Here is a 26,515-nt window from a genome sequence, read left to right on the forward strand (position 1 = left end):
CAGGAATTTTATTCCTGAAATAAAAACTCTGTGAGGTGTGGACAACTTAATTCATCTTAGTCAAGGCCACAGCAATCCCACAGCCAGGTAATTTGTCATTTTTCCACAGTCTCAGAGAATTCAGTGTTTCTGCCATGTAGTTCAATGTTTTGTTGAAGCTAGCTATCATTTACTTTGTTTTCTCTCTACTAAAATGTACTTATGGCCTCCTTTTTCATCCTGCTTGTGTCATATGGTGAATGTTTCTGAAATAAAAAGTGTACTGTCTGTCCTGGTTTATGGAACTAAGCAACAGAGATTTTTTAGAGCCAGAGAGAAATCTGTGTTCTAAGTAGTTTAAGGTCAGTGCGAAAGCTGATAAGCATGCAGTTAAAAGGCAGATGTTGAAGTGTAGTTACCTTGCCTGGCAAGTATAACATAAAATCTGTGCTTGAAAATAAACCTAATTAAAAAACCCCACAATCGTTACTAGCTCCCCACATAAATTCTTATCTTCCTTTATTTTCCATGGAAATGTTGTTTAGGTAAGAACAGAAGTAAATGTAGGGGTGAAATGTGTTTAATAGAGTTAGGGTGTTCAGCTCTGAAAGGCTAAGGTTGCTGATGTAACACAGGGTACAGAGGACCCTAAGAAGTGATAGTAATAGTGGTAATTATCTCTCACAGAGTATCTTTCATTTCAAGGTGATCAATATTATATTTTTATGCTCTGAGTAGGAAAAGATGGAGAGGAAAAATGTAATTTGTGTAATGGTATTAAGTCATGCTGTTTCTGATCCACCAAAATCCCCCTGTTTTCCTGCACAGATGCTGTCTGACCAGTCCCTCGCCTGCCTGTGCACTTGTACAGTTCTTTCTCCCTGCTCATAGAACTTTGCCTTCTCCCTGTTTAAACTTCATCAGTAGTTCTTGTTTCTCCAGTTTGTCAAAACTTTCTTAGAAACCTATTGTCACTTGCATTGACACAAATCTGTGTATGAGGTATATGCTTAGTATGATACGTGATGTGAATGTATCGCAGTCTATGCACATTTAATAGTCAGTCTGTCTATCCCATTATACAGATTATCATTGTGATTCAGTCACAACATGGAATGGTTTTGCAACAAGGTCAGAAAGGAGCCTGAAAAATTATGTTTTCACCCATTTTCAGTTTAACACTCAAAGTAGCTACCAAGTTGAGTACAATTTTTATGATCAATTGTACAGCCAACTGATCATGATTATGTGTAGGTCACGCTTCCCTAGCTTTCTTGTAAGATGTCATAAGAAACATTGCCAAAAGCCTTACTAAAACCATTGTAAATAACATGTACTACTCATTCCCAGTGAACAATAGCTGTTACCTTAGTTAAAGAAATATGTTGGCTTAGTATGCTTTTTTTCCCTGGCAATTTAGTGTTAGCTTGTACTCATTTTTATTTTCTAGTTTCTACAAATAGTTTATTAGTGGAAGAAGTTTTCTGTTGTCTGTTGTTTTTTTTTTTTCTTTAAATGGAAATTTGTCTTACTAGTATAATGCTGTAATTACTTGTCTCCAATAAGAAGATTAATTAAATACTATTTTCAAATGCCTCTAGAGAGCTCTATATTTCTTGAAGAAAGAAAAGTTAATTCTTCTGGACAGCAATATAGCAAAACGGAGCTAAACAAAAGATCAGTATCTTTATTTTAGTTAAACCTTTGTGGTTTGTTTCTTTTTGACAGTGTTAATTTCAATTTATAGAAGATTAGATTCCTGTTAGAAGTTGAAAAGAACAATTCTGGTTTCACTTCTTCAAAACTATATTATATATGATTTTACAGAGGTGATGGTGACCTCTGAAGAGAGAGACTGTGCAAGTTTACAGGATATGAATGAAGAGTCTCAGCTTGTAGATAGAGGTTTTTCTTCATGGCTGGCACTTGAATTTCAAGTGTTTGCAGAGGTGCCCTTGCTCAATTATAAAGATGAATTCTGGAAAAAAATAAATATTGGTTTATCATTGGAACCTTTTTGCACGAGACTCTTTTCCCCCCTAGATTTCCTTTTGAACTGTTTGTTTATTCCAGAAGGCAAAGTTTCTTTCAGCAAAGGTGCCAAACAATTGGACCCGTGGGGAAACTGAAGTACTAGCTTATTATGAAAATATGAGAATAAACTGGATCAACTGAAGCAGCCTCCAGAAAGATTTGTAAAAGACTGGAATCTATAATAAATGTATGAGCACAGTTCAAATGAATACATATCAATATAACTCATATTTCAATGTTTGTGATATTTTGTGGTATTTTGATGTCCCACTGTTTAGCAGATTTCTTCAGGATAAGTATCTGTCTTTCTGGCTATCTGAAAGAAGTCTCTCTGGGGATATGGAAGTGGTTGTTTCAAGGTGTTGGAGAATAATTTCTCCATGCTCTTCTTACAGAGTTATGTTCTTTATATCCTTATATTCTCAGGTAGGTCCTTGTGGTCCTTATCCATTATGTAAATGAATGAGTTTTTATGTCTGGACAGGAGAGAGATTTACAGTTTTGACAGCTGCTTTAAGGCTTTAGGATACATTTTACTGATCTCTGAACAGTTTCTGTAGCGGGTCTGACGATTAGTCTTATCCTGAGGTCTATAGAATTCAGTTCACACATTTCAAACACGTTTTCTTTCTTGATGTGGCAGTTAGATCTGACACCAATTGCTAACAACAGTCTTCTTGATCTTTATTTTTTTCCCTTAGCTCCACTTGATTTACAAGTTATTGTTAATGTTTAGTCATTTGAGAGTAAACTTCGGTATTGCCAATGTTGAGAGGAGTTTTAAATTTGAAGTATCCATTCAGTTTGATCCTTCTCTCTCTTTACATTACTTTCTTTGATGCAGAACAGATGTATTGGTTCTCTTCAGTAATTGTGAACTGACTGTTCAGGGCACAATAAGTGTGGTCATGTGTCATGACTAGAGTACACTCTTTAAGTGAGCTTGAAAGTCATCCTTAGTGGTTGCCATGCTGTGCTACACTGCAGTCAGTGCTATTGTGGCGTCTTGGACATAAGCTCAGTGCAGTACTTCAGTATAGAAGTGACCTTTTCTCACATAAACTTAAAGAGAAAATCTTGACATCTCTTACAAGTTAAATTATAGTTTAGGGGATAGAACAAAAGATGGGGAAGTAATTGAAGCAGACCATTACCCAGTCAGTGGTATGGTCAGTGCTTAGGGGTGCAGTTAGGTTTCTGAAGGAGGGAGGGTTTCTATTGCACCCATTCTGCTCTGTTCCAATAAGGTCAGAATACTTTATGGGAAAAACTTTGGAAAAGCATTGTCTAAGATACAGGCCAAATTGTATCTGACACACTTGGTAAGAATATAAGTATTTAAGAATCTATTATCTCCTGAAGCTACTTTAATATTAAAGATGCTAATTTGTTTAATCTGATATATTTTCATAATTTATCTCTTTTTCTCCTTTATTGCACTTTGCTCTGAGAAGATGGACTAAAAAGAAGCATTAATTTATTTGCACACAGTAGAAATAATATGAGAAGACTTGGAACAATATATAAAGAGATCAAAAAAACAGCTTGCCTTCAAAATATATAGCACTAAAATGGAAGCAGTAACAGGCATCAGGGATTTCTGTTCATTCCAGAAAAACTAGAAACATTAGCAGCAACAGAGGCAGAATTTAATACTCATTAGAGAACTCTATACTACAGACAAGATTCAGCACTTAAATTTTACAAGCAAATAATATATATTCTGTATTTATTATTTTTTTTTTTAGCTCTGCTTTGGTAATGCCAGTCAGCATTTGGCCAGTTCAACCTTGTAGTCTCTCTGGCATCATATCATATTGAGTCCACTTTATATTTTACTACCGTCATGATTGTAGTGCAGGCTTTGCATTGTCCAAAACCAGTCTGTTATGTATTATCTAAGCTGGGAGGGAGTAAACTTCCTATTGCTTGTATCTGGGAACCTGCTATCTTTGTTTAGTCTTTTAGTTTTTGTGTTGTTCAATATTTCTTTCTGATCTGGCATTTGTTTAATTTCTTTTCACTTTCAGTGTTATTTTGAAAAGACCTTCATCAAAACCAAAGATGCCTTTTACATAAAAGCTAGAAATAATTTTGTTAAGTTAAGATTTGGGAAGTTTTGCTTTAAATTTAGAATCAGTGGCAGATACTGGTACCATGTAGTCCTGGACTAACAGCTAAATGGGAACAAAAAGTACATTTTTATGTGTGAGTGTATATGCAAGTGATGCTTTCATTTGCAGGTTTTCTAACAAGTGCTGGATAAAAACAGACAAAAACATTTCCTTTTTATTCTTTATTGTCAGAAAAGTTATGAGAAGTTGGGTCTTCATACCCACAGCAGTGGAACAGCCAGTTGCAAAAGTGAATTTTCAGAAAATTCTAACCTCCTAGCTGAAACCTGTCAGTCTGCATGTGGAAAAGATGAGGAAAGAACATATGAAGAAATCCTGGTAGAGGCTCACAGCACGTTAGGCAAGTCTGAGAAAGGTAGTCATTAGCAAAAGAAGCATCAGGAGTACTGTTATACTGGAAGATGGTTAAAAGAGGAGTATTAAAAGCTTCTTCACTTGTATTTTTATGTGCAGATATGTTTTCTGAATTAGATGATGAGCTGGATGTATTGGACAACTCGAGCAACTCCAGTTCAAGTCTCATGAAAGAGTCTCCTTTTGGTAAGATTCCTTAAGGATGAAGTGTACACAGCTTTCTAACAGCATGTTAGTTGTTTTAAAATATTTGGTTGTTCCATGATTTGTTGCAAGTTCACTGTCTGTTCAAGCAGAAGAAACCTAAAATGACTGAGCCTCTGAGGCAGCCATTTCCAGTGTAATACATTTTGCATCACAGTCTCTTTGTGTGGCTTGTCCCTATGTTTTGAAGTAATGCCTATGAAAACTAGAATATTATTGTGCAACTTGACAAAGAAGGTGCTGTTGGATTTAAAATATAACTACTGTTGTTAAGAAACAGATGGGAGACAGTGTGAAAACTTCCATCTTAGTAACAATAATGCTATGCAAATGCATAAATGGAGTGCTCTGTGTAGAGAGTGTAAAAAATAAATTGGAAAGAAGCAATCTTTACCTGTCTAGGTGAATTTACTAAATCATATTGAAACAATGTTTAATGATTAGATTTGAATTAGGAAGGGATTATGTGACAAAACACAGTATTAATTATGCCTGTGGTTATTTATAGTAATCAGATAGAAAAGCACCAGCTGTGCTGGGTGTTATCTTACGTAATAGTATTTTGGATTATGATCTAAATTTGAAAATTAAAAAAAAGAGATTAAAACAGTGAAACATCTTTAACCATTGTGAGCTACTTTTTAAATCCTGAGCTACCATGATCTACCTATTAAATGGGATGGGATCCTGATTAGAGGAAAATAAAAGAGCATAGTATTCTAGAAGAAAAAGATTGATTTTAGAGTTGAGCAAAATTTGAGATTTCCATTCATCCTGTGACATTGACATGAAAATTTGTGGATTATTTCAACTGTCCTTTTGAAAGGTGAAGGGAATGTAGTTATTTTAAGATTAACAAATTTTATTGCTTCAGGGTCCCAGGCTTCAAAAAACAGTAACATTACTTTATCTGTTGGTAGTGCTGTTTGCTAGAAGGGTTTTTGTCAGACTTTGGCCCAGGTACTGAAGAAGTATGACAGCTTTTAATTAAAATGTTTAGCCATTAGTGCAGGGTAAATAAATTATTTTATAATTAAACTTAAAATCCATTAATATGATTTGCCATTTGTAACTGGGTAGTGTGCCATTCCAAAGGCTGGAGGACCTGTTACTAAGCCAGCCCTGATTTTATTATCAAGGTTTTCTTTTAAAAAAAAAAACAACAAAAAAAGGCTGTTTCTTTGTTACTTTCTTGTGCTAAAAGAGTAAAAAGAGAAGGTCATAGGATACAGGGAAGCCTAGTCTGACTGGGGGAGAGGGTTGCATAGAAGGAGCATCTTGAGGAAAAGCAGCCTGCAAAGGCAGTGTTCTATTTTGGTGTTTATACTGAATAATAACACCTTGTGCATCTCCCTGACATAGAATTCTTAGTGCAATAGTTCAGCACTGCACACAGACATTTGAAATCTTAATGTAGTTTGTAACTTGCCACATCCAAAGTTTTATTGGTAATTACTTCTTTGTTAAATTGTTTCTTTAAAAATTTGGATGTTAACAATATATCAGCTTTTTCTAGTATTAATTTTTGTGCCATATTTCCATTGATTTAATGAAATATTTTAACTGCAAAGATCCACTCAGTTCCTATTAATCCCAGTTACTTTATTTAGCATTTTTAGAAGTCATTGCCCATTTCCTCCTATCATAGAGTTTAACTGGTATATAGATACCTCAGGATTGCTTTTCCAGAGAAGTAATTCTGCAGTTATACATTCTTAGATCACATGTAGTTTCATGTAATGGTGAAGTTAGCTTTGTAGATCTGTTGTAATTAATGCTGGAAATTTTGTCTACGTTTTGGGGAAGAAGAAAAGATAGCTTAAAAAAAAAAAAAAAGTATTAGTTATTCCAGATACTTGAGTATTTCTTGGCTTATGCTCATAAATTACTAACAGTGAATGAATTGTCAGCCATGGTTTGTGAAGCATGTCAGCATTACAGGGAAAATGTGACCAGCTTTCATCTAGCTAACTTGGAAACTGCTGACATGAAAATATGAGCTTCAATTGAGGCTGTATTGATCAGGGACTTGAAAGGGTTTGTCTGGTCATGCTGCCACCACATCACTGTCAAAGAAAAAATGACTGAAAATGTAGAATAATATTGGTCTAGTTTAAATCTGGGGTGGTATTTTGTAAAGAAGCATGATATACTGTGTTGTTCAGTGGCACAGAAACCGGAATGTGTGTGAGGGTCTGTGTAATAGTTAGAATAAGTTAGCTTTTTTTGTAGTTCATGGTTGGGACTGTCCATTCCAGTGTACAGTGATTTAAAGGGCAGCTTAGTAAGAGTGTTTTGTATAAATAAAGGTAATTTGATGTTTCTCCTGAAAAGATCAATAAGCTGTCATTCAAAAAAACACATCTGTTGCTTCCATTTCGTTCAAGGAGATGGACTGTCGTTTTCTACTAATATGAAATCTTGATTCAATTTTCCTATTTGTCTGATCCAACTTGAAAGGATTTTCAGAGGTTTTTTTTGTTTGTTTTAGATACCAGTGAAGTGAAAGTGAAAGCCAAAGCAAAAGTTACAGTCTTCCCAGGTTTTTCTAAACACGAACCATGTTATATAACCTCTTATCTTGACGTTACATGGTTAGGTGCCTGCAAGAGAAAAACACTAAACTTCATATTAGAATGTATGATTTGCACTGATGTCAATGCATGTTAGGAAGTTAAAGCCTTAGAAGTTGCTTTAATTACATCAGCTATTAAAGACCAAAATCACAGTCAGAAAAATGCTTGATACCTCATTTGCCATATCTATTTTCATAGAGCTATTCAGAGAAGGGAGGCTGATGAGAATCGAAAACTTTGGCTTTTGTGTGTCTTTCACAGTAGGAACAAAACAGGATAGAGATGAAGGGCTCAGATTTCATTTTCCTTGAGATCATCTTGAACTGAGAAATTCCCTCTTGCAAGGCATTTGAACAAAACGTTTGTTGCCTTGCTCTTCTCATCCATGTCAGGGGAGTAACCATGGTAAAAGGAACTACAGTCCAGGTAACACCCTGGGCTGAACTGTGCACTATGTGCTGCATGAGTTATGTTAGTTAACTTTCCTACTCATCAGTGGTGTTTCTTACTCCCTGTCTTTGTATGATTAGCATAACTCTTACACAAAAGACTAACGATTAGTACTGAAGTCATCAGTGTTCATGGGTGTCTGTATACACACATCTGTTACAGTGATTTTTTGATGTCTGAGCCTTCTTGTGCTTAGTTATTGAAGAAATTAGTTAAATGTATTTTCATAAGGAGACTCCTCTCTCAGTTGTAGCTTTTCAGTGGTTCACTATCATAATAATGAGCAATACAAATGGGGCTGAAGGGTCTTGGCTATTGTTTAGTGATGTTCTGCATAATGATTTCTGTTTGGGTTTTTTTAGCATTAAAAAATATTATCCTACTTTTAGCATATGAGTCAGAAAATATTGCATCTCTACCATGTACAGTCAGTGGTGAGATGGACATTTTGGTATGAAATATCATGGACTTGTAAATACACTCATAAGCAAGTCAAATGTGGTGAGTCATCAAAGTGATAGATGATATTTGGATATGAGCTCTTTACTGGTAGAGAGACCATTTATTTGAATCAGACAAAAGCAATAGTATTTCAAATCCAATTTTGTATATGAATACTTGGAAAGGGGAGCTATTTTAAAAATTCTAGCAAACACCTGTCTTCAAACTTAGCTTTCTAGCCAAGTGGCTTCTGTTACGAAGTTTCTCACATATATTCCCATAATATATTATAGACTTAGTTATAACAGAGTAAGTGAGGTTGTAAATCATAATCTTTACCTCAAGCAACATGATCAAGGTGTAGTCAGAACTTCTACTTTTGTATTATTCTGTCCATGTCCTAAGGAAGTGAAGTATCTGTTCTTTGCATAAGCATAATTACATTTTTCATTTCCAGAGGCATCCTTTGCTTTCTAGATGGTGGACACTGTTTTCCTATCTGTTTTTCTGTCTCAGTGTTAAAGTTAATTGGACTATTTTTGACTCTATGAGGGCCTAGTATATTTGCTATTATGAAAATCAGATGCTCCTATCAAACCTTCTTTTGGGCTATTACAGAGTTTGGCTATTTGTTTTGTGAAGTAAAGCATTATCAAGGAATAAAATACTCTTTTCTGTGATTCTCTGTCTGTGTATCTACTTTTTTAGTGAGACAGATTTGGCATAAAGATATATAATTTCTTTTGGTTTTAAAGTGAATTCTGTGTGACAGATGCCAGCCTCCTTCATGATTTTTAAAAAAAATTCAGAGATTCTCAGAAAAGTAGGAAAAATAGTCCTCTACTGTTACTCTAAAATTAATGTAACTGCTGTAACAAAACCAACAAGAAACTAATGTTAAGTTTGGGATTTTTTTAATTTTTGTTTTAATATGAAGTACCACTGGTAGGAGAGAGTGGTCTCATGTCAAAATTACCATCACAGGAATGGTTTTGGAGGATTTTTTAAAGACAAATGCTTGCTTTAAGACAGTGCTTTACAAGTGTATAAATAATAAATATCATCAAACATTACTCCTCCCTCTTCACACTTTTTGGCACTACACAATAAACGTCATCAACGTGTAGGTTCAGTTTTATTGCTGATTATTCATGGTCATATACTGGTCATATGCCTGTCTTCAAGGTCTTAAAATCAGGGGATTATTTAAGATGTAAGATATTGCATATGTAGTATAGCTAATGGAACAGTAGCAATAGAACTCTGGTGGAACATAGTTTAGATTGAAGGTACTCTGAGAAAGTGAGTAGATATTCTAACTTTTTATCCAGTCTAGAGACAATATTGTGTTTACAGTGGTAGCAGTAACCGAGGTAGATATTGAATGCAAATCCAGGTACATCATCTGTGGACATCTAGTCAGCATGTATCATTAATTTATGTGAACTTCTGAAGGGATTTATTAAAATACTGTGTGGGATTGAGATTTTAATTAAGATGCAAGCAAGTCTTTGATACATCAAACAGCAACGTCATAGTAAAATGGGGGCTTAGAGTTTATTCTTTAGAAATTGTTTTTTGCCATGTCTGGGAAATAGAAAATATTAACGTGTATGTGTGTATATATATATGTGTGTGTTAATGCAGAGATAATATTTATGCATCTGTTTCAGGTATAATTAAACAAAGCTTTAGTGCTTGTGAAAGACAACCTCAGAATAGGTAGGTATGATTTATTATTTTAATATAGATTATGTAACTTATCATTGTTATGATCAATTCCATTTGGTCATTTCATGGTGGAATAGTTGCACAATTGTTTTCATGAAACATTACCTTGTTGTTGCAACTTTTTCTCAGCCTATGATACTTGGTCTGCTTGAGGATATTGTTTAAGGGTGTGTGCACACAGAAGCTTACATGAGTGATTTAAGGACTGACACTAAACTGTTAAATATTTTTAAAAGTGGACCTTTCTACATCAGCTTAAACTGACATTAGTTAGTTAGCCAAATTCTAGTTTTGCATTTTTAAGTGGCTTTTTTTTCCATATAAAAATGTGTATGTGCATTTGATAGTATGGAACAGTATCTTGTCTCTTTGATTTCCTCTAGATCTTCTGTATAAACATAGAATTTTTATAATTCTGGAGTCCTTCTCATTTCTTTCAAAAAGAAAACAAACCAAAACAGAATATGGCATGGCCATCCCTATTCTCCTTCTAAAGGACTTTCCTTTTCCTTCTGTTACTTTCTTCTGTTCCTCTGTTACTCAGAAATGCATCAAACACTTTCTTGACAAACCTACTTTTTTTTTCTCTGCTTGGCACCACTCCTGTTCCTAGACTCTGTTCCTTGTTTCTTCATTTGTTTTCCTTTCACCTCTGAAAAAAATCCCAGAATCTCTTGGTTCCATCTGCCTCCTGAACAGTTTTTCCCTCTTTTAACTTAACTAGTTAAATATTTATAAAAACGGCATTGATTTCTCTCCCCTGCTCCTCCAGAGACCCTGTTTGTCCAGCTTTTACTTAAGGAATATTACTGTCGCAACTCATACTAAGCTGTTTTATGACCCCTTCCAAGTTCTATATAACTAAAAGGAATGTCATAACTGCCTGTACCTGAAGTCCTACCCATTAACTTGGGTTTTGATTGGTTTCAAAAATGACATCCGTCAATACTTCGAGCATCCACATCAATACCTGAGCATCCATTTTCCCTTGCATGTCTCTCAAAGTCGGTGATTCAGAATATGCCTCACTCTTCTGCCTAGCACCCCTAAGATACAACCTCTCCTAGCAATATACACTGCTAAAACTCTTACTTGGGTTCATAAGGCTATCATGCAATCAGCACCCTCCCTGGTTTTGAGACATCCATTCTAGTCACTCAAATGCCCATTGAGAACACTGCTGTAAGGAACATTTCTGCAGCCCTGCCTTCAACCTTGCCATCTTCTGCGTGTATCCTTTTACTGGTTCTGCTTTTCCTATCACTTCAAATGCAATACTTGGTTTTTGCTCTGAGTTGTTCTGAGCATACCACCATCCAGTCTGTCATTTGTCACTCACTAGTTTTCCAGCTTTAGTTCTTTCTCCTCTGCCCCTTACATAAACATTACCAGCTATCTGCTTGCCTTTCTTACCTAACTACTCCTTGTAGCTGTGATCTTCCCTACTGCCTTAAAAATACGTAATACAAGCACTTACCACACTAGGGCTATTGAGGCTACCATCCATCAGGACATCATACTGGTTCTTTTAGTTCCCCATCTTTCTCTCTTTGTTTGTTGTGGCTTACCTCAGCTAGTAAAACTAGCAGGCTGGGACAATGTTTGCATCAAGTATAGGGCAGAACCTAGCATTTGTGACATGGACCTATTGGTGTGGTGGTGATGTAATATTATTTTTTTTTCATTTCCCCCCCCCACTTTACTAGTACTACATGCATTAATACTCCTGTTTTTATCCACTAGCAATAATGACTTTGTTCTTTATGTTTTCCATCCATAAAGTAAGTAAATTGAAAAGTACTTAAAAATGTACAGATGCAAAAGAATGTGTAATCTAGTGGTTTGCTAAGTTTTAAGTGTTAAAAACCTCTCAACTTTTTTTTGTACTCTCCATGCTAGAATTTGAGCTGGGAAAGGACTGGAGTCTAACTTTTATTAAGTAGAAGTCATAGCATAAGCCAGCCTTTATGTTACTTATTAAATGCACAGTTAAAAGTGAGAGAATTTGGGCAGACTTTTTTTAGAGGAAATGCGAGGAAGAGTCAGAGAAAACTGATATTTCTCCTACAGTCATTTATGCCAAACACACGTTAAAAGATATTTTTTTTTCTTTAATAATAATAATAGAGATTATATTGAAGGCCTGGGATCAAGACTACGACCAGGTAATTTTGTGCTTTATCAATTTCCATGTTTTTAAGCCTTATTCTCCTGTAGCATTATAGAATGTCTCCTCTTTTATTTCTTCAACTTTACTGCTTCCACTCATGTGCAGGGCCCACGCTAAGAAAACAGTAGATTCATTAGTGACATGGTGGGTTTCTTAAAATAGCACTTTTGACTATATAGTTATGATTTGCAGACAAACACTTAGGGCTTTGTTTGCATTTTCAGTACTCTTGGTACTTTGAGTAAATCCAGTATCTTGTGACAGTGATGGATAAAACACTTTTGGATAAAACACTTAAAATTCTTTAGCAAGCCCTGAGCAGCCTATTCACACACCTGTGCCCTCATCCCCCAAATAATGCTGTACTTCTGTATTTAAAAATAAAACAAAACAAAAGAAGATTGTGATGGAGTGGTCGCACGTAGACGTTGCAAGTAAACATTACATGTAGTCCTTCTAGGCTTGTAAGTTATATCATTGCTGTCATAGTAGAAAAGAGAGAAAGCTCTATATCCTAAAAAATAGTGTATCCTATTATATTAGTAATATCTTTGCCCATAATAGAAAGGGCACTCATTTATTTGCTGTTTTCGAATGCAAGATGTTGACAGCGAAGAAGTCAAATGCCACAGGGAACAGTGAAAAAGGTAAAATGTCAAGGAAGTAAAGTTTTATTGATGTCCTAACAAAACCTGAAATTTCCTAGGTTGTAGTGGCAAGACCACACTATTTATTTGGGATTGAATATAGCAATGTTGAAACAGTTAGTAGAATAACATGAGGAAAAAAAAGAGCTACGTGGCATATGCTATTTTAGATTATCATAACATGGACTGCACTGTTACCTTGAGCAGAAAGACCAACCAAAAATCTTCCCTTAAGTGGCTCAGGAGAAAGGCAAGATTTCTCTACCTCTTACTAGTAAGAAGAGACTTAGAGAAAAAAAACCTTGCACTGAATTTCACTTGCCTCTTTCAACACAAGTCAAAAGGCGTTGCCACAAAAAACCTGACAATAATAATGATATTGTTACCTTCCCTATCCTACTAGAAATGTGTCTCTCTGAGATAAAGAAAGACATTTTTGATATCTCTTCGTTTTTTGTGAGACCACAGATCAGATCTGGTTGGTGCTTAGACACTTCAGTCTCTGCACATCTCTCTTTTACTTTTTTTAAAGGTAACCAGCACAGAAATCCAACAGGAAAACATCATAATATGTTAAGTTATGGGCTAATTAACTTTGTTATTTGGGTTTCCTCTCCATCTCAGTGGAATTTTCACTCTTGATACTAGATTATTTAAGAAAAAAAAAGAACACCCCAAAAAAAAACAACCCTCCAAAAAAAACCAGTTTTAGGTGAATGTAAACTTATACATGAAACTTATGATCTTGAGGGTGTGTCTGTATGAGGAAATTTTAGAATATCGATCTAAATTAGCCTCTGGACTGTAGTTTAGCTATAACTGTAATCAAGAGAGCTGCAGAGCTGCTGGCTGAAGTTTGATACTTTGGACCAAAGCCTTGGCTTAGCTTCCTGGTCCAGTACTTTTATTTAATCTCTGGGTTTGACAATATGTATGGCTTAGATACACAAGATCAAAAATCATAAATAAAGATTGTTTTCCCACATAAGAATTCAAGAATCTGGTTTAGTTTTGGTGCTGTACTCTCTCTAAGCAGGCAAAGCATGATAGAGGAGCACTAGGTAAATAACAATCAAGCTGTTTTGTTTGTTTTAATAATTATATTTAAAATCTGAATGATAATTTGTAGATCTGGACAATTTGTAGAATAGTTAATATTTACTTCTATGTTCTAATTGTATTAAATTATCTAAAACTTGATCAGCAGTATTCCTCTATTGGTTCTTATGGCTGGAATTAAAATTATTCCATGGAACAGAAATAAATCATTTTGTATTCTTTTTGATTCAATAGATAAGTTCATAATGCTCTTTACTTAACAAAATGTAGTCAACTTTTTAGGTGTAATATCAAAAAATCAGTGTTGAGTTTACTGTGCTTTGTGACATCAAATTTATTTTCCTGAAATAAAACATTTCCCAAAAAAAACAATTAAGCTGGTGAAGGGTCTAGAGAAGAAGTCTTATGAGGTGTGGCTGAGGGAACTGGGGTTGTTTAGCCTAGAGAAAAGGAGGCTGAGGGGAGACCTTATCACTCTCTGCAACTACCTAAAAGGAGGTTGTAGCAAGGTGAATGTTGGTCTCTTCTCCCAAGTTACAAGGGATAGAACAAGAGAAAACGGCCTCAAGATGCACCAGGGGAGGTTTAGGTTGGATATTAGGAAAAATTTCTTTATTGAAAGGGTTTTCAAGCATTGGAACAGGCTGCCCTGAGGAGTGATTGAGTCACCATCTCTAGAGGTATTTAAAATATGTGCTGCTTAGGGATGTGGTCAAGTGCTAGACTAAGAATTGTTAGGTGTGTGGTTGGATTTGATGATCTTAAGGGTCTTTTCCAAACAAAATTATTCCGTGATTGATAGTTTATATTAATGCATGAATTATTTTGCCTGTGGTAAGTATGCATTATGTGCATTAATTTGCTTGTCAGAGGATGGTAGCCTGGCTTTAGACGAAGAGAAACAGTTTTATACATAATCACTGTTTTCATAAGAAAAGAAAATACAGTTTTCTTGCTCCTTGCCATGATAATTGTCTGTATTATTTCCTTTGTGAGGAGAGAAATTTTTTCAGCATTATTCTTTGTTTAGCATTGATCATATTTTACTTGAAACATGAAAAGTGCTATTTACATGCTTTATCATTATGTCATTTTATCATGGAAAATACTTATAACACATCCCTCTACAGCCTCCCTTTAGACAGAGTGATCTCTGGTCAGGAAGAATTTATGACAAAGGACAGAAACCACTAATTTTCTGAGGCAAAGTAAAGAAGACCCAAGAGATTCATAGCTTCTTGCACATTTTATTTAGGTTTCTTACAAAACATGCCCTTGCTAGATATTGGAAACAAAAAGTAGCTGTGATAAAGCAGCACACATCACTGTAAGGCAGCATGAAAATGTATTTTAATAAAACTGTTCTTCAGATTTTCCACATTGGACATTATATTGCAATTCTTAAGGTAAAATGAAAATTAATTTTGTAATGTCAAAATATTTAAAAACATATTTCATGTGTGTTAGTCCATGTAAAAAAATGAGTTAAAATAAGAAATTCTGTTTATCTTCTCTTTAATTGTACTTTTTAATAAATGTAGGAAGACTTTTATGATTAATGAGGCACCTTAATGCTTCTCTTCTCTTAGAATAACTTAGTATAAGTGAATCAGAGAAAGAGATTTTCTTTTTAAAACCATTATCAATTACATTATCTAATCGTTTAAGTTTTTGTTCCCAACACTATTGGAAAAATAAATAATGCATTAAAACGAAATATTTACATCCATAGGTTTTAAACAGTGCATGCTGTTTATATATTAAGGCAAGTAAATGAACTGTCCTGATTTTACTATTGACATCTACAGCAGGAATTGCTGTATCACAGAGGAAGGTGCGTCAGATCAGTGACCCTGTTCAGCGGATTCTTGTTCAGCTGCACAAAATTATCTTCATAACTCAAGTATGCATTACTGTTGCTTCTGACCTTCTATACTTTTTAGTTATTTGCCGTTGTCAAAATGATGGTTCTGCAAAGTGCTGCTAATTTAGTCACTCTTCTTTAAAAACAACAGAACTTGACATTTTTGCAGATGGCAGGATGTTTTAAAAATATATCATTTAAATAAAGACCAACCTTGACTATTAGTATGTGGAGGATGGCAGTAATTGAGTCATATGACAACATTCATTGGCTCACCTCAAAAATGGATTTTACAAATTATTTTTACAACATTCTGTCATGTTAACAATATTAATACTTTAAGTGTCATGGAGAGGATATAAAATGCTTTCCTCTACAGTAGTAATTTTGAAAGAACTTCTAAGTAATAATTTTTATTGTAAAAAAATTGTAAGACTTTCTTGGGAGATCTAGTGCAATTCTTCAAATCCTGAATATGTTAAGTATTTTGAAATGTTAGTACAGATATTTTTCAAACTGAAGACTTACCTTAAAATTAAGTTCAGATGTTTCACAGTGAAAGTGAGTTAGTTATTTCATGCAGATTCCAAAGGGGAAATGGAGGTGATGTAAATCTGAATTGAATTCTCTACTGAAAATGTGACTGAAAACTTTTTGCTCTTCAGAAAGATGACTGCCATTCAGTTACTTTTAAAATTTGCTATTATTAAATAAACATGTTTTTATTTTCCCAAATAAGGAGTTTCTATTTAGGAAGTGATACCACCTCAGGGGATTCCATGTTACTGAATTACTTGTGTGTATTTTATATGTCCCCTTTTTTTTTTTTTTTTTTTTTTAACTGTCAATCTTATTGAAGCAGGTAGAACAAGAAATAAATTATCGGAAAAAGAAAGAAATAAATTATTATTTAAAATATTTGGAACTGATGGAAATTATTACAAGAATTCTCTTCTTTACCTGCTAACTGACATGAGGCAGTTCAGTCTTTGTATGTTTTATTAGGAGTATGTCCAAGATGTTCATTAGTAAACTTACAATCTCTGTTGAAGGTTTTCTCAAGTGACCTAAAAATTAATGCAAGTTATCATAACATGGATGGCTAAGAACTGAAAATTAAGAGCAACTCCAAGACTTGCTCAGACCACTGTAGCAGTACTAACATATTTGATGTTTTCGGTGTCTGTTGGTTTTGAAATAAAAGTTGGCAGAGAAACCAGGATCCAGACCTGTACAGGCTCACTGAATGCTATATGCTACTCTTGTACTTTTTTATGTTCTTACAAAAATAACGTAGAAGATTTTTTATAATATAGAGTTGTTTTCTAAACCTCTATTATGTATTTCAGCTGACAATTCTAAACCGAAGTTTACAAGTAGAGTTCTTGCCTGTTAGTTTGTGGCTGCCAGCAGCCTTCCCAATCTGGTTTCCTTGGAAACAAGAATCAGAGTGATCTCTGGAAAACAATATAAGAGAAAGCTTTAAAAAAGTGTTATGTAAATCCTTGGCTTTTTTTTTTTTTTTTTTTTTTTTTTAACTGATTTGACATCTGATTTCATTAAAACAAAAGCTAAAATTGAACACTAGTGCCTGAGGCAACAGTGAGATTCTCATGCATTGGATTTATCCTTTACCACCCTAGCCTCAGAAAATCCAAAATTGCCCCTGGTAACCATGATCCCTGGTTTGCCATAGCAAATCAGGACTCCTCTGAGGCCTATATAGCTGTTCCAGATTTATAGCTGTCTGAGAGCAGTAATGTATTCCAACAGGAAAAAGAAAATGTTATAATTTGTACTGTGACAGAGTTAGAATGTGAATCATTGGTCAAACCTTCCTTGAGTAGTCAAAAAGCTTCCTGAATTCAGTTACTGTGTGAATTTATATCAATGATGTGATTATAAAGGTAAGTGGTTGAACATTATAGTTTTAGAAATACTGCAGGTATAAACAACCACGTGGAAACAACATAGGATATCCTTCCAAAAGGACAGTATGTACCATAGAATTGTCACCAGACTGGGTTGGTGTCATTGCAGTGACCAACAGCTGAAGCTTTACATTAACTGTTGGAACATAAGAATTATTTTAAAATCTCAAAGGGCAAGGGAAGAGAGCCACTTTGAATTTTCTATTAAAGCTTTAAACCACGATGAAGTATGATTTGTGGTTTTCTTTTCTAAACAGAGTAAAAAGACATGCACTTTTTCAACCAAAAAACACAGGAGAAAAAGTATTCAACATCAGTTTGCATTATAGTTAAGTGAAATAAGAATTACCTCTCACAGGAAGCTTCAAGCAAAAGAGACATTCTGAATTGCCTCAAGATGTACTTAAGGACCGTAAAAGAGCCTGTTGAAGCCATGAGGAAGATTCACATTAATTTCTATACATGCAGAATGAAGTCTAAGCTTCTTGAAGTCCCATTAATTTCAGCTGGGGCAACTCATTGTAGCCAATGTGAAATCTAGTCCGGTGTTCTGTGGACTTCATCTGAATAAAAATTTTCCAAATACTAGCACTTTGATCAGGGAGGCAAAGCTATTATTACCCATATTAGGCTTATGGTAATGATCTTGACCTTCAAGGCTAGAGGCATCAAATTCTATGATACACCAAGCCTAACAGAAAGGGCAAAATAAGGAGCATTATTGTAATATGCATTTAAGTCATGTCTTGCACTGTTTATCACCATACTATTAAATGTCAGTGTTTCTTTTGCAGTGTAGCTACTGTTTTCAATAATGGTACTGCTGATGGAAATAATCTTCATGGGAGGTGTAACTGAGTGGTGAAAATGTATTTCTTTGTTTCATGTAGCTTCCTCCAGCTTTGCAAAGCAACCTGAAAAGGAGAATCGTTGAGAGATTCAAGAAGTCCCTCTTCAGTCAGCAGAGCAATCCTTGTAATCTGAAATTAGAAATGAAAAAGGTGTAGTACACCAATTACTACTTATCATCAACATTGTATTTTCTATTTGAATTAAGATATTGATATTAATATCACAGAAGTGTAAGTGTAAGGTTCCATTTTTAAAAGGAAATATTTATAAAGCTCCATAATGATCCTTTATTTGGAAAATATGGAGTAATTTCTACAGATTAGTTTTGAGTTTGTGTCTGATCATTGCAACATTTTTGTAAATGGATAGGACCTGCTAGCTGCTAATAAGCAAAAACAGACTTAATCTCATCAAATCTCAGAAAGAGAAGTGGAAGAAAATGATAACTTTTTGTGGCAAAGCCAGATAAAGATTAAGTAAGGTCTTAATTTATGTAAGCTGTTCTTAATTTACTATTAGTTTCCCAGAATTACTTATGTTTTGGAATGTATTCCTACTAAAACTATGAAGAATGCACCATCCAGGAGTGTCTTGAATAGAACATGCCTTGTCCCATTGAGGCGTAATGTGTCAGAAACAATTTAGTGTCATCAATTTAAAATACCACAGAATTGCAAGAATGGCATGACTAAAGAACTGTGCCTACATGTTTTCCAGTGAGATACTGGGTGCTCTCCAACAGAGAAAGAGCTAACAGTTATTATCAGAATTCTTAAGTGTTCCTTTAAAATGTCCAGAAAAGACTGTATTCAGCAGAGGATCTGAAAATGACATCCTGGGTATCTGTGTACTGTGGGAGGCTGTGAAGCTAAGATACTTATTTTTTTAATTGACAACAAAGCAGTTATTAGGCATGTTACTGTATCTAAAATTTGATGACAAAGATAATTTCTTGTCACTCACATAATTCCCCTGTGTAATCTCATTTTATTGTCACCTACTTGCACTCTTCTACATGATTGTTTGCTACAGAATGAACTGACTCTAAATACTTAATCTTTCCTGTACTTGTTTAATAATTAATCTGAGATGCTTAAGCTCAAGTGAAGGTGGCTACTTAGTGTTTACATTGATAGTACATTCGAAAGATAGTGAAAGATGCCTTTCTCTGAGCCATCAGTTTCATGCCAATTTGTTGTCCTGTAAATCAAGCTGGAATTTACATAAAACAATTCCTGTACTTAGTCAAAACATTTAATCTAAGGAAATATTTGCTAATTGCATATCGAGTTGGTGTTTTCAGGAAAGGATGTCAAAAAATAAGGTAAGACAAATGAAGCGCTTATTATAAAATTGGCCTATTTTTCAAATGCCAAGAAATAAAGTAACCTATTTAAATGTTATTAACTGTAAAATGGTTGTAGCTTCAAAACAACTTGATTTAAACCTGACGACAAGGGAAGAAATAGACTATTTAAAAAGTAATTGGTATTAAATTGAAGATGTTTGACGTGCTGAATACAATTTTGGGCATTTCTACCTTGAAGGGAATAGTTAGAGAATCTATTAATAGAAAGCAAGACCAAAAAGTGCAGTTATAAGGATGGAGAATTGATAAGCATCAGTGAATAAATGGTATGTATTTTACTAAAATCACTGTCATAAATACCTTAGGTAACATGGAGATCATTTGGAGGTAATAGGAAGAATCTAAATAGAGGAAAGAATTAGCTTGAACTCTTCCAGCAGATGTTGTTATGAGGTTGTGCAATTTCTGCAAATATAATTTAAAAATCATGGGGTTTTAACTACGCTGAATTAGAAAGCCTAATTAGAACAACAGACAGAAAGATTCCTCCACTGATCAGTGGTAGCAAAAAGGTTTTCCAACCACAGTTATTCTTCTGTTTCTGTAGGTGGAATTAACTGGTAACATGCTGCAGAAATGCAGAATTGGAATTTCTCTCCTGCCCACAAAGATATTTTCATGTTGGAGTTGCTACCACTGGATATTTGAAAACTAGATGTTTTAAAGTTTATTCTTGGTACCTTTGTTTATATAATCAAGTAGCTAAACTTGACCTTCAGGTTTTAGACATACTGGGATCCCTCTAATGGGAATTATGCCACTTCCAAATGGACTAACAATTTAACTTGAAGCCCCAGTTCAGAAAATCAGTGTCATTGGCTGTTTCTGTCATAGGTTCAGAGGAATAAAATTCCCTGATAATCTTCACACAAATGTATAGTTTATGTTATTTTATTCAGATAGTCTAAAGAATATGGAGCCTTATACTAGCTGCTGATTGGCAGCTTGCACTGCTCAGTCAGTGTTTCCGTGGAGAAGAAGATAGGATGTTCATAACCGTGTTCACCATTTTTTCATTAATCTAAAGTGTTGAAGTCTCCTTTGACTGCTGCTGATTGCACTGGGAAACCTAGGAAAGGGTAAACTGCCTCACAGAACTCTAAAGTTTTTGACAAATAAGGAAGGTGGGCATCTCAGGTGTCCTTTGATTTTTTCTCTCTTTTCTTATCTTTTTTCCCCCTTCCTCCCCAGCTGCTGCAAGGTTCTCCTGAATTGATAGAGCCCAACTTATTCACAGCAGATTGGCATGCAGTACTCCTCTCTTCAGGGGGAAATATTTTGCTTCCAGATGAAAGAAAAGGTAAAGAAAGCAACAAAACCTCTGTAGTGGCATATATATTTATAGTGAAGTGTATGGTATCAAAGCAGAAGAAATTGCTGATCTAAAATCTATCATTAAAGACAGTAAATTTATATTGACTATACTGATTTTCAATATCATGTTTTTTTTGTTTGTTTGTTTTTTGTATTGTGTAATTCCTGGCAAGATATGCAGTTTATCACTGATGGAACATTCTACTAATTTAAGAGAGTATACTTTGGAATTACAAAGAAATATCACAGCTGCAAAATAACACATGGTTCATCCATGAAAATCAGTAGAAATGTTTATAACTGAAAATGTTTGTAAATGAAAATATCCAAATTGGGATTTACCTGTCCTTCCATGTGATTTTTAAAGAAACTCTATTTAAACCCTATGTCATTGGTTTGTCATGTTTGAAAAACTTATACCAGGATGATTTAATTACATAGCTAGATCAAGCCCTACAAGCTTGAAGAGGGATGTGCTACATGCTATACCACATCTATATGGTGTAAAGTGTACACACATACTTTAGAAAATGAATAGTGTCAAAGGTACTGTAGAGTACTGATACTCAGAGTGACAAAGCATGAAGTCCATCTATAATCACACTTACCATGACTGGCATCATCTGGGGGTGGGGAACCACAACTGCCAGTTCAGAGACTTGTTTTGTCATAGGCCTTTTTGTGTAATGGACGTAACAGAAATGTGCAGCCTAGATTTTGTTCTTTGTGTCATTTCCATTCTTCTAGATTCAGAAGAGGCAATGTCACAGTCCATGATGTCCTTTGTGTTGAAACTGACATATCGGCTCCACAGCTTATTGCAAAAAGCAAAAATAATAGTATGTGTCAGGGGTAATACCTGAGTAGGAAATGAGTACCTGACAGTCACTTTAAATACGAGCTTCATTTTGTTCCCGGAGACAACAATGCAATTAGATCAGATGCTTAAAGTCTGTAGTATTTGTGTCTCTTAACGTGCAAAGAATACTTCTGTCCTCACAGACTGTGCTGGCTGTGTGCCTTCCTACTACAAATTTTAAGGGAGGGAAAATAAGCAAGTTGCATTGCCGTGTTCTGTTACATTAAGTACATCGAATATTTTCTGTCAGTGAGAAGTCTTCCATAATGTGGTAACATTGCATGCCTAAAATGTTCACATCATGTCATAAGATGCCACCCACCTTTGCAGGGGGTCTTTGTGGTTCGTGAAATAAGCTGCTAATAATCAGGCATCTCTCTTGTCATTATGTTTGTACTGGAATTGTTAAGAAATTGAAGAGGGAGCATAAGTACAACATTACTTGCCTTTTGCTTAAAGGTACTGTTGGCGTTTCTGGCGTAGCAGAAGGGATGACATATGAACAGTTGCAGGTAAGTTATAAATATACCTGCATGTATTAGTTTTTTACTTTTAATAAATATAATGTACTTGTAATGGATTTATTTTATCTTGTAGACACTAATTGAAGAGGTTCTAGAGGAAAGTGGTTATTACAGTTTATCTTCTAACAGGTGAGTCTGTTCCATTTAAAAAAATGAAAAGTGAATTATGATGTGCTAAACCCAAATATGTCATCTGACTGTTTACATGATTAGTGCAACTATAGTTAGTGCAGTTAGTTAGCAACTATAGTTAGTATAGTTAGTTTAGTGCAACTAAACTTAGTTTACTATAAGGTATGGATGGTTGGACTGGAAGAAATGTATGTGGGACATAACAGCTAATCTAAGCAGTTGTTTGGGGTTTTTTTGCCACATCTGTTTTTTTCACTCAGATGATAGAATAGTACAAGTTTAGCTGCAATTTCATAAGATTTTTTCCATATAAAATCACAGCTGAATAAGAACTTCATTTAAATAAAAGTTTATTTTATTACAGGACTGTATTATTATAAGGTTGAAAGGATGAAGCTGGCACATTTAGTACAATCTTTGAGTACAGCACAAGAAGCAGAATAAGTGGTTGTGAGCGTTTAAGTTCAGGGGATGAAAAAAAGTTTAATGTTCTTTGAAACTAGGTAAACACCTTGTCCTAAAGATGGTAAATCTTTCCTGCAGGAAGACTTTGAGGATCACAAGAAAGAAAATACATGAAAACGTCCTTATTGGTTACAATATAAGCTTAGCATTTTTCATTCTTTTTACCAGCAAGCCTCTAACTTAAAATTGGAGATATTTTTATTACAAAAATAAATAAATAAATAAGTTACTTTAATCAAGTAAGTCTGTTCCTTGTATTTGCAGTAATCAACATTTAAAAGCCAGGGAGACTGTGGTTAGGTATTCTAACACAAATAAACAAACACATACTCCCTTCCCACCAATATGGTTATTAAGCAGTTTTAAGAACATATAGCTCCTGGTGCTTCAGTAATATTTTTCAGTTATCTGTTATCTCTGCAAGCTTCATTGTATGGATTGACTCCAGCTTGTATATTTTCAAATGTTAGTTTGAACATTTTTATAGGCTACTCTTTGAATTGGAATTCCAGCCTACAAGTGTCTTGCAGCTGTCAGCTGTAAATAGTGAAATATCCTTATTAAGTAGTTCCAAAATAAAATAATAATTCACTCTCTAGACTTTCAGGATATACTTGAATCATTTTTACAGATAACTTTGGCAGCCATGAGGTCTAAAAAATTTGCTTACAAGTGTTTTCAAGTATTTTAAATTTTTGTTCGAATCACACACTCCCAAGATTTGGAGCTGTAGAAAAAATATTGCACAACTGTGGAAACAAAAATAAAAGTGCCTCTCATTTTTATCATCAAGATCTAGAAAGTCTTATTCTAAATGTATGAATGTGTTGTAGTGGTAAAGGCATTTATCTCTCAGACTGGCAAAAAGCATTTTACTGCAATTAACCAGGCAGATGTGTGCTGAATATAGACTTGAGTATTTTATACAAACTGCTATAAAAAGAAGCTATCATTTAATGGAGATCTAGAATACCTCAAGTTGAAGGGACCCATAAGGGTCATTGAGTTCAACTCCCTGATCCTTGCAGAACTACCTAAAACTAAGTCATATGAATAAGAGCATTGGCCAGACACTCGTTGAACTCTGACAGGCTTGGTGCCTGGGAAACCTGTTCCAGTGACCAACCACCCTCTCAGTGAAGAACCCTTTCCTAATGTCTAATCTGAACTTCCCCTGACATAGCTTCATTCCATTTCATTGTGTCCTATTGCTGTAAATGTAATTGCAAAAATGTAAAAGGTTGCTTCAAGTTTGCAGGCAAATATGCTAGTACTTTCAATATGGAATATAAGAACACCACAGAAGTGCACGAGACTAATGGCAGTAAAGTAATTAACATGCAGCTTTTCTTGATTTCTTCAGGACTACTTATTTTTCTGCTGTGCTAGAATTCCATAGAGAGTAGATTTTCTGTAGAATCTTCAGTTAATTTTCTACTTTTCCGGAACTTTTACATTAGGGGAGACATAAAAGCATATTCTTCATGGACACAGGGGATGACAGTGTAGTATAAGGTATTATTCTCTATGCCATGTTTGTCTTGCAGAGGGGAGAAAGAGCAAGTGATACTTTTCCACACATACATAAACTCTGGAGAAAGCCAGTGGATGCTTGGCATCCTTCTTGACATGGGTGGAGGTGCTGTGTATTTGATTTTCCTAGGAGCATAGGAAATTTGGAAGTCATGTTGTGTTTCCCCTGAGTCATGCAGCCTCTTCAGTGATGCTGATAGTATGTTATCCACAGTCAGTGCTCATTTGTGCTTCGCTCATGGGACTTGTAGCAAAGACAAAACTGATTTTGGAGTGGGTGAAAGGAATGAAGTTAAATCTCCTTATAGGTATGATTCTCCTTAAAAGTTTAGAAGCATACTGTCTAGATTTGATATATATTTTTTCTTTCTGCTTAGAATTGTTAACATGTGCACGTAAAAGCTATAGTTGCAGACTCTGACCAACTCCACCGCATGTGTGTCACCATGTGTGTCACTCTGGCACGCCCTGGCTTTGGCTGGCAGATACAAAGTAGCCATACTGCAACCCAATTGATGAACCCTCACCAGCAACAATAAGGGCCCTTGGTTTTTCACTGCACTTTTGAATCCTGTACCTCATATGATACATAATTACATTTTGCTCCCCTGACACTATTATGGTACTTAGGTTCTACTCCCAAATAACTTACTGTTTTTCCTTCTTTTCCAGAAAATTGACAGACCATACTTTGACCTTGGCTGTCAAAAACATGTCTCTCTTTCCAGACAACTTGCCATGTTTTCTGAAGTATGCTCTGCTCAATGCCATTCAGAGCTTTCAGAACTTGCTTCTCACACTCTCCAGATAGCCAGTCAAGTTTTGGTAGCTGTCCAGCACTGAATGTATCATTTGGCTAGCAGACATGCCTCATTAGGTTTTGCCTCAAACTCCCTGAGCAGTTTAAGCAAGCTAGAAGGAAAAATCAATCTCCGAGGTGCACTACCAGTCACTTACCAGTGTTCACCATTATCTGGTTTTATTCCACCATGCAGAATTTGATTTGCAGCCCTCAGAGCAACATACTATCAGCCACTCCTGCCTAAAGCTGTTTTGAGCCTTGCTCTGCTTCTTCCCTATTTTATACACAGTGAAACATTTTCAGAAACAGCTGAAAATTTTTCAGCAAGAATTCAGTACATCCTATAGCTTTCCTGGAATCCTCTTCTTAGAAAACTGTTTGCAGAAGAGCTTTAGAAAAATGTACTAAGAGTAATGAGTATCTTAATTTTGTTTGCCTTAGAAACATATAGAGCAATACACTTACTTTTTATCTTCCTTAGCTTATTTTAAAAGGTTTTAGTGTTTATTGAGATTTTAATTTTTTAACATGAGAAGTTAACATGATGTAGCATGGGTGGGGCTTTCACAATGGAAACAGAACAACAGTGTTTCGAGCAGGAAACAAATTGCCTCCCTTCTGCCTGTAGTAAGTTTCTAGCCCTCCGAATAGAAACGTGAAAAAAAAGAACTCCCAAGACTAAAAAGTCCTCAGAAGAAACACCAGAACAACACAAACTTGATTTGTGATGTTGCAAATTTTAAAAGACATTTCTTCATCTTACAGCCAAATTTCTTCACGATTTCATGCCAAGTTAACTTGACAGTATCAGTTCTGTATGTTGTAAGGATACAAGGTGAGTTCTGGTTTTGGAGAAAGAATTCCACAGCTGCAATGAAACAACAACAGACGTGTGCTATTGCTAAAAGCACTATTAAATGCTTAATTTAGAATAAGCAGTTAGACAGCATGTACCATAATAATGCAATCTCCTAATTCATCATGGAGCACACTTTGTAGAGAAATAATTCTGAAATTTTTTTTCTTTATTTTCTGCTTTTTGTGGATTTGTGTGCATTATCTTTCTTTCCTATCACTGTTGCCACTTGCT

General features: G+C 35.0%; 1 protein-coding gene across 1 annotated transcript in view; it reads left to right on the forward strand.

Annotated features, from left to right (window-relative positions):
* The window catches only part of NEK10 (NIMA-related kinase 10), a 77,740-nt gene extending 52,306 nt beyond the window's left edge, over positions 1-25,434 (forward strand). Inside the window, exons 26-36 of the mRNA XM_010007622.1 lie at positions 4,320-4,503; positions 4,602-4,688; positions 9,847-9,895; positions 12,639-12,721; positions 15,589-15,683; positions 18,466-18,576; positions 20,988-21,096; positions 22,170-22,196; positions 22,453-22,481; positions 22,567-22,622; positions 25,296-25,434. Coding sequence (XP_010005924.1) covers positions 4,320-4,503; positions 4,602-4,688; positions 9,847-9,895; positions 12,639-12,721; positions 15,589-15,683; positions 18,466-18,576; positions 20,988-21,096; positions 22,170-22,196; positions 22,453-22,481; positions 22,567-22,622; positions 25,296-25,434 — 969 coding nt within the window. The remainder of the gene's footprint in view (positions 1-4,319; positions 4,504-4,601; positions 4,689-9,846; positions 9,896-12,638; positions 12,722-15,588; positions 15,684-18,465; positions 18,577-20,987; positions 21,097-22,169; positions 22,197-22,452; positions 22,482-22,566; positions 22,623-25,295) is intronic.
* Positions 25,435-26,515: the final 1,081 nt, after the last annotated feature.

The sequence above is a fragment of the Chaetura pelagica genome, unplaced genomic scaffold (assembly GCF_000747805.2).
Source record: "Chaetura pelagica isolate M959 unplaced genomic scaffold, ChaPel_1.0 scaffold10, whole genome shotgun sequence".
NCBI lineage: Eukaryota > Metazoa > Chordata > Aves > Apodiformes > Apodidae > Chaetura > Chaetura pelagica.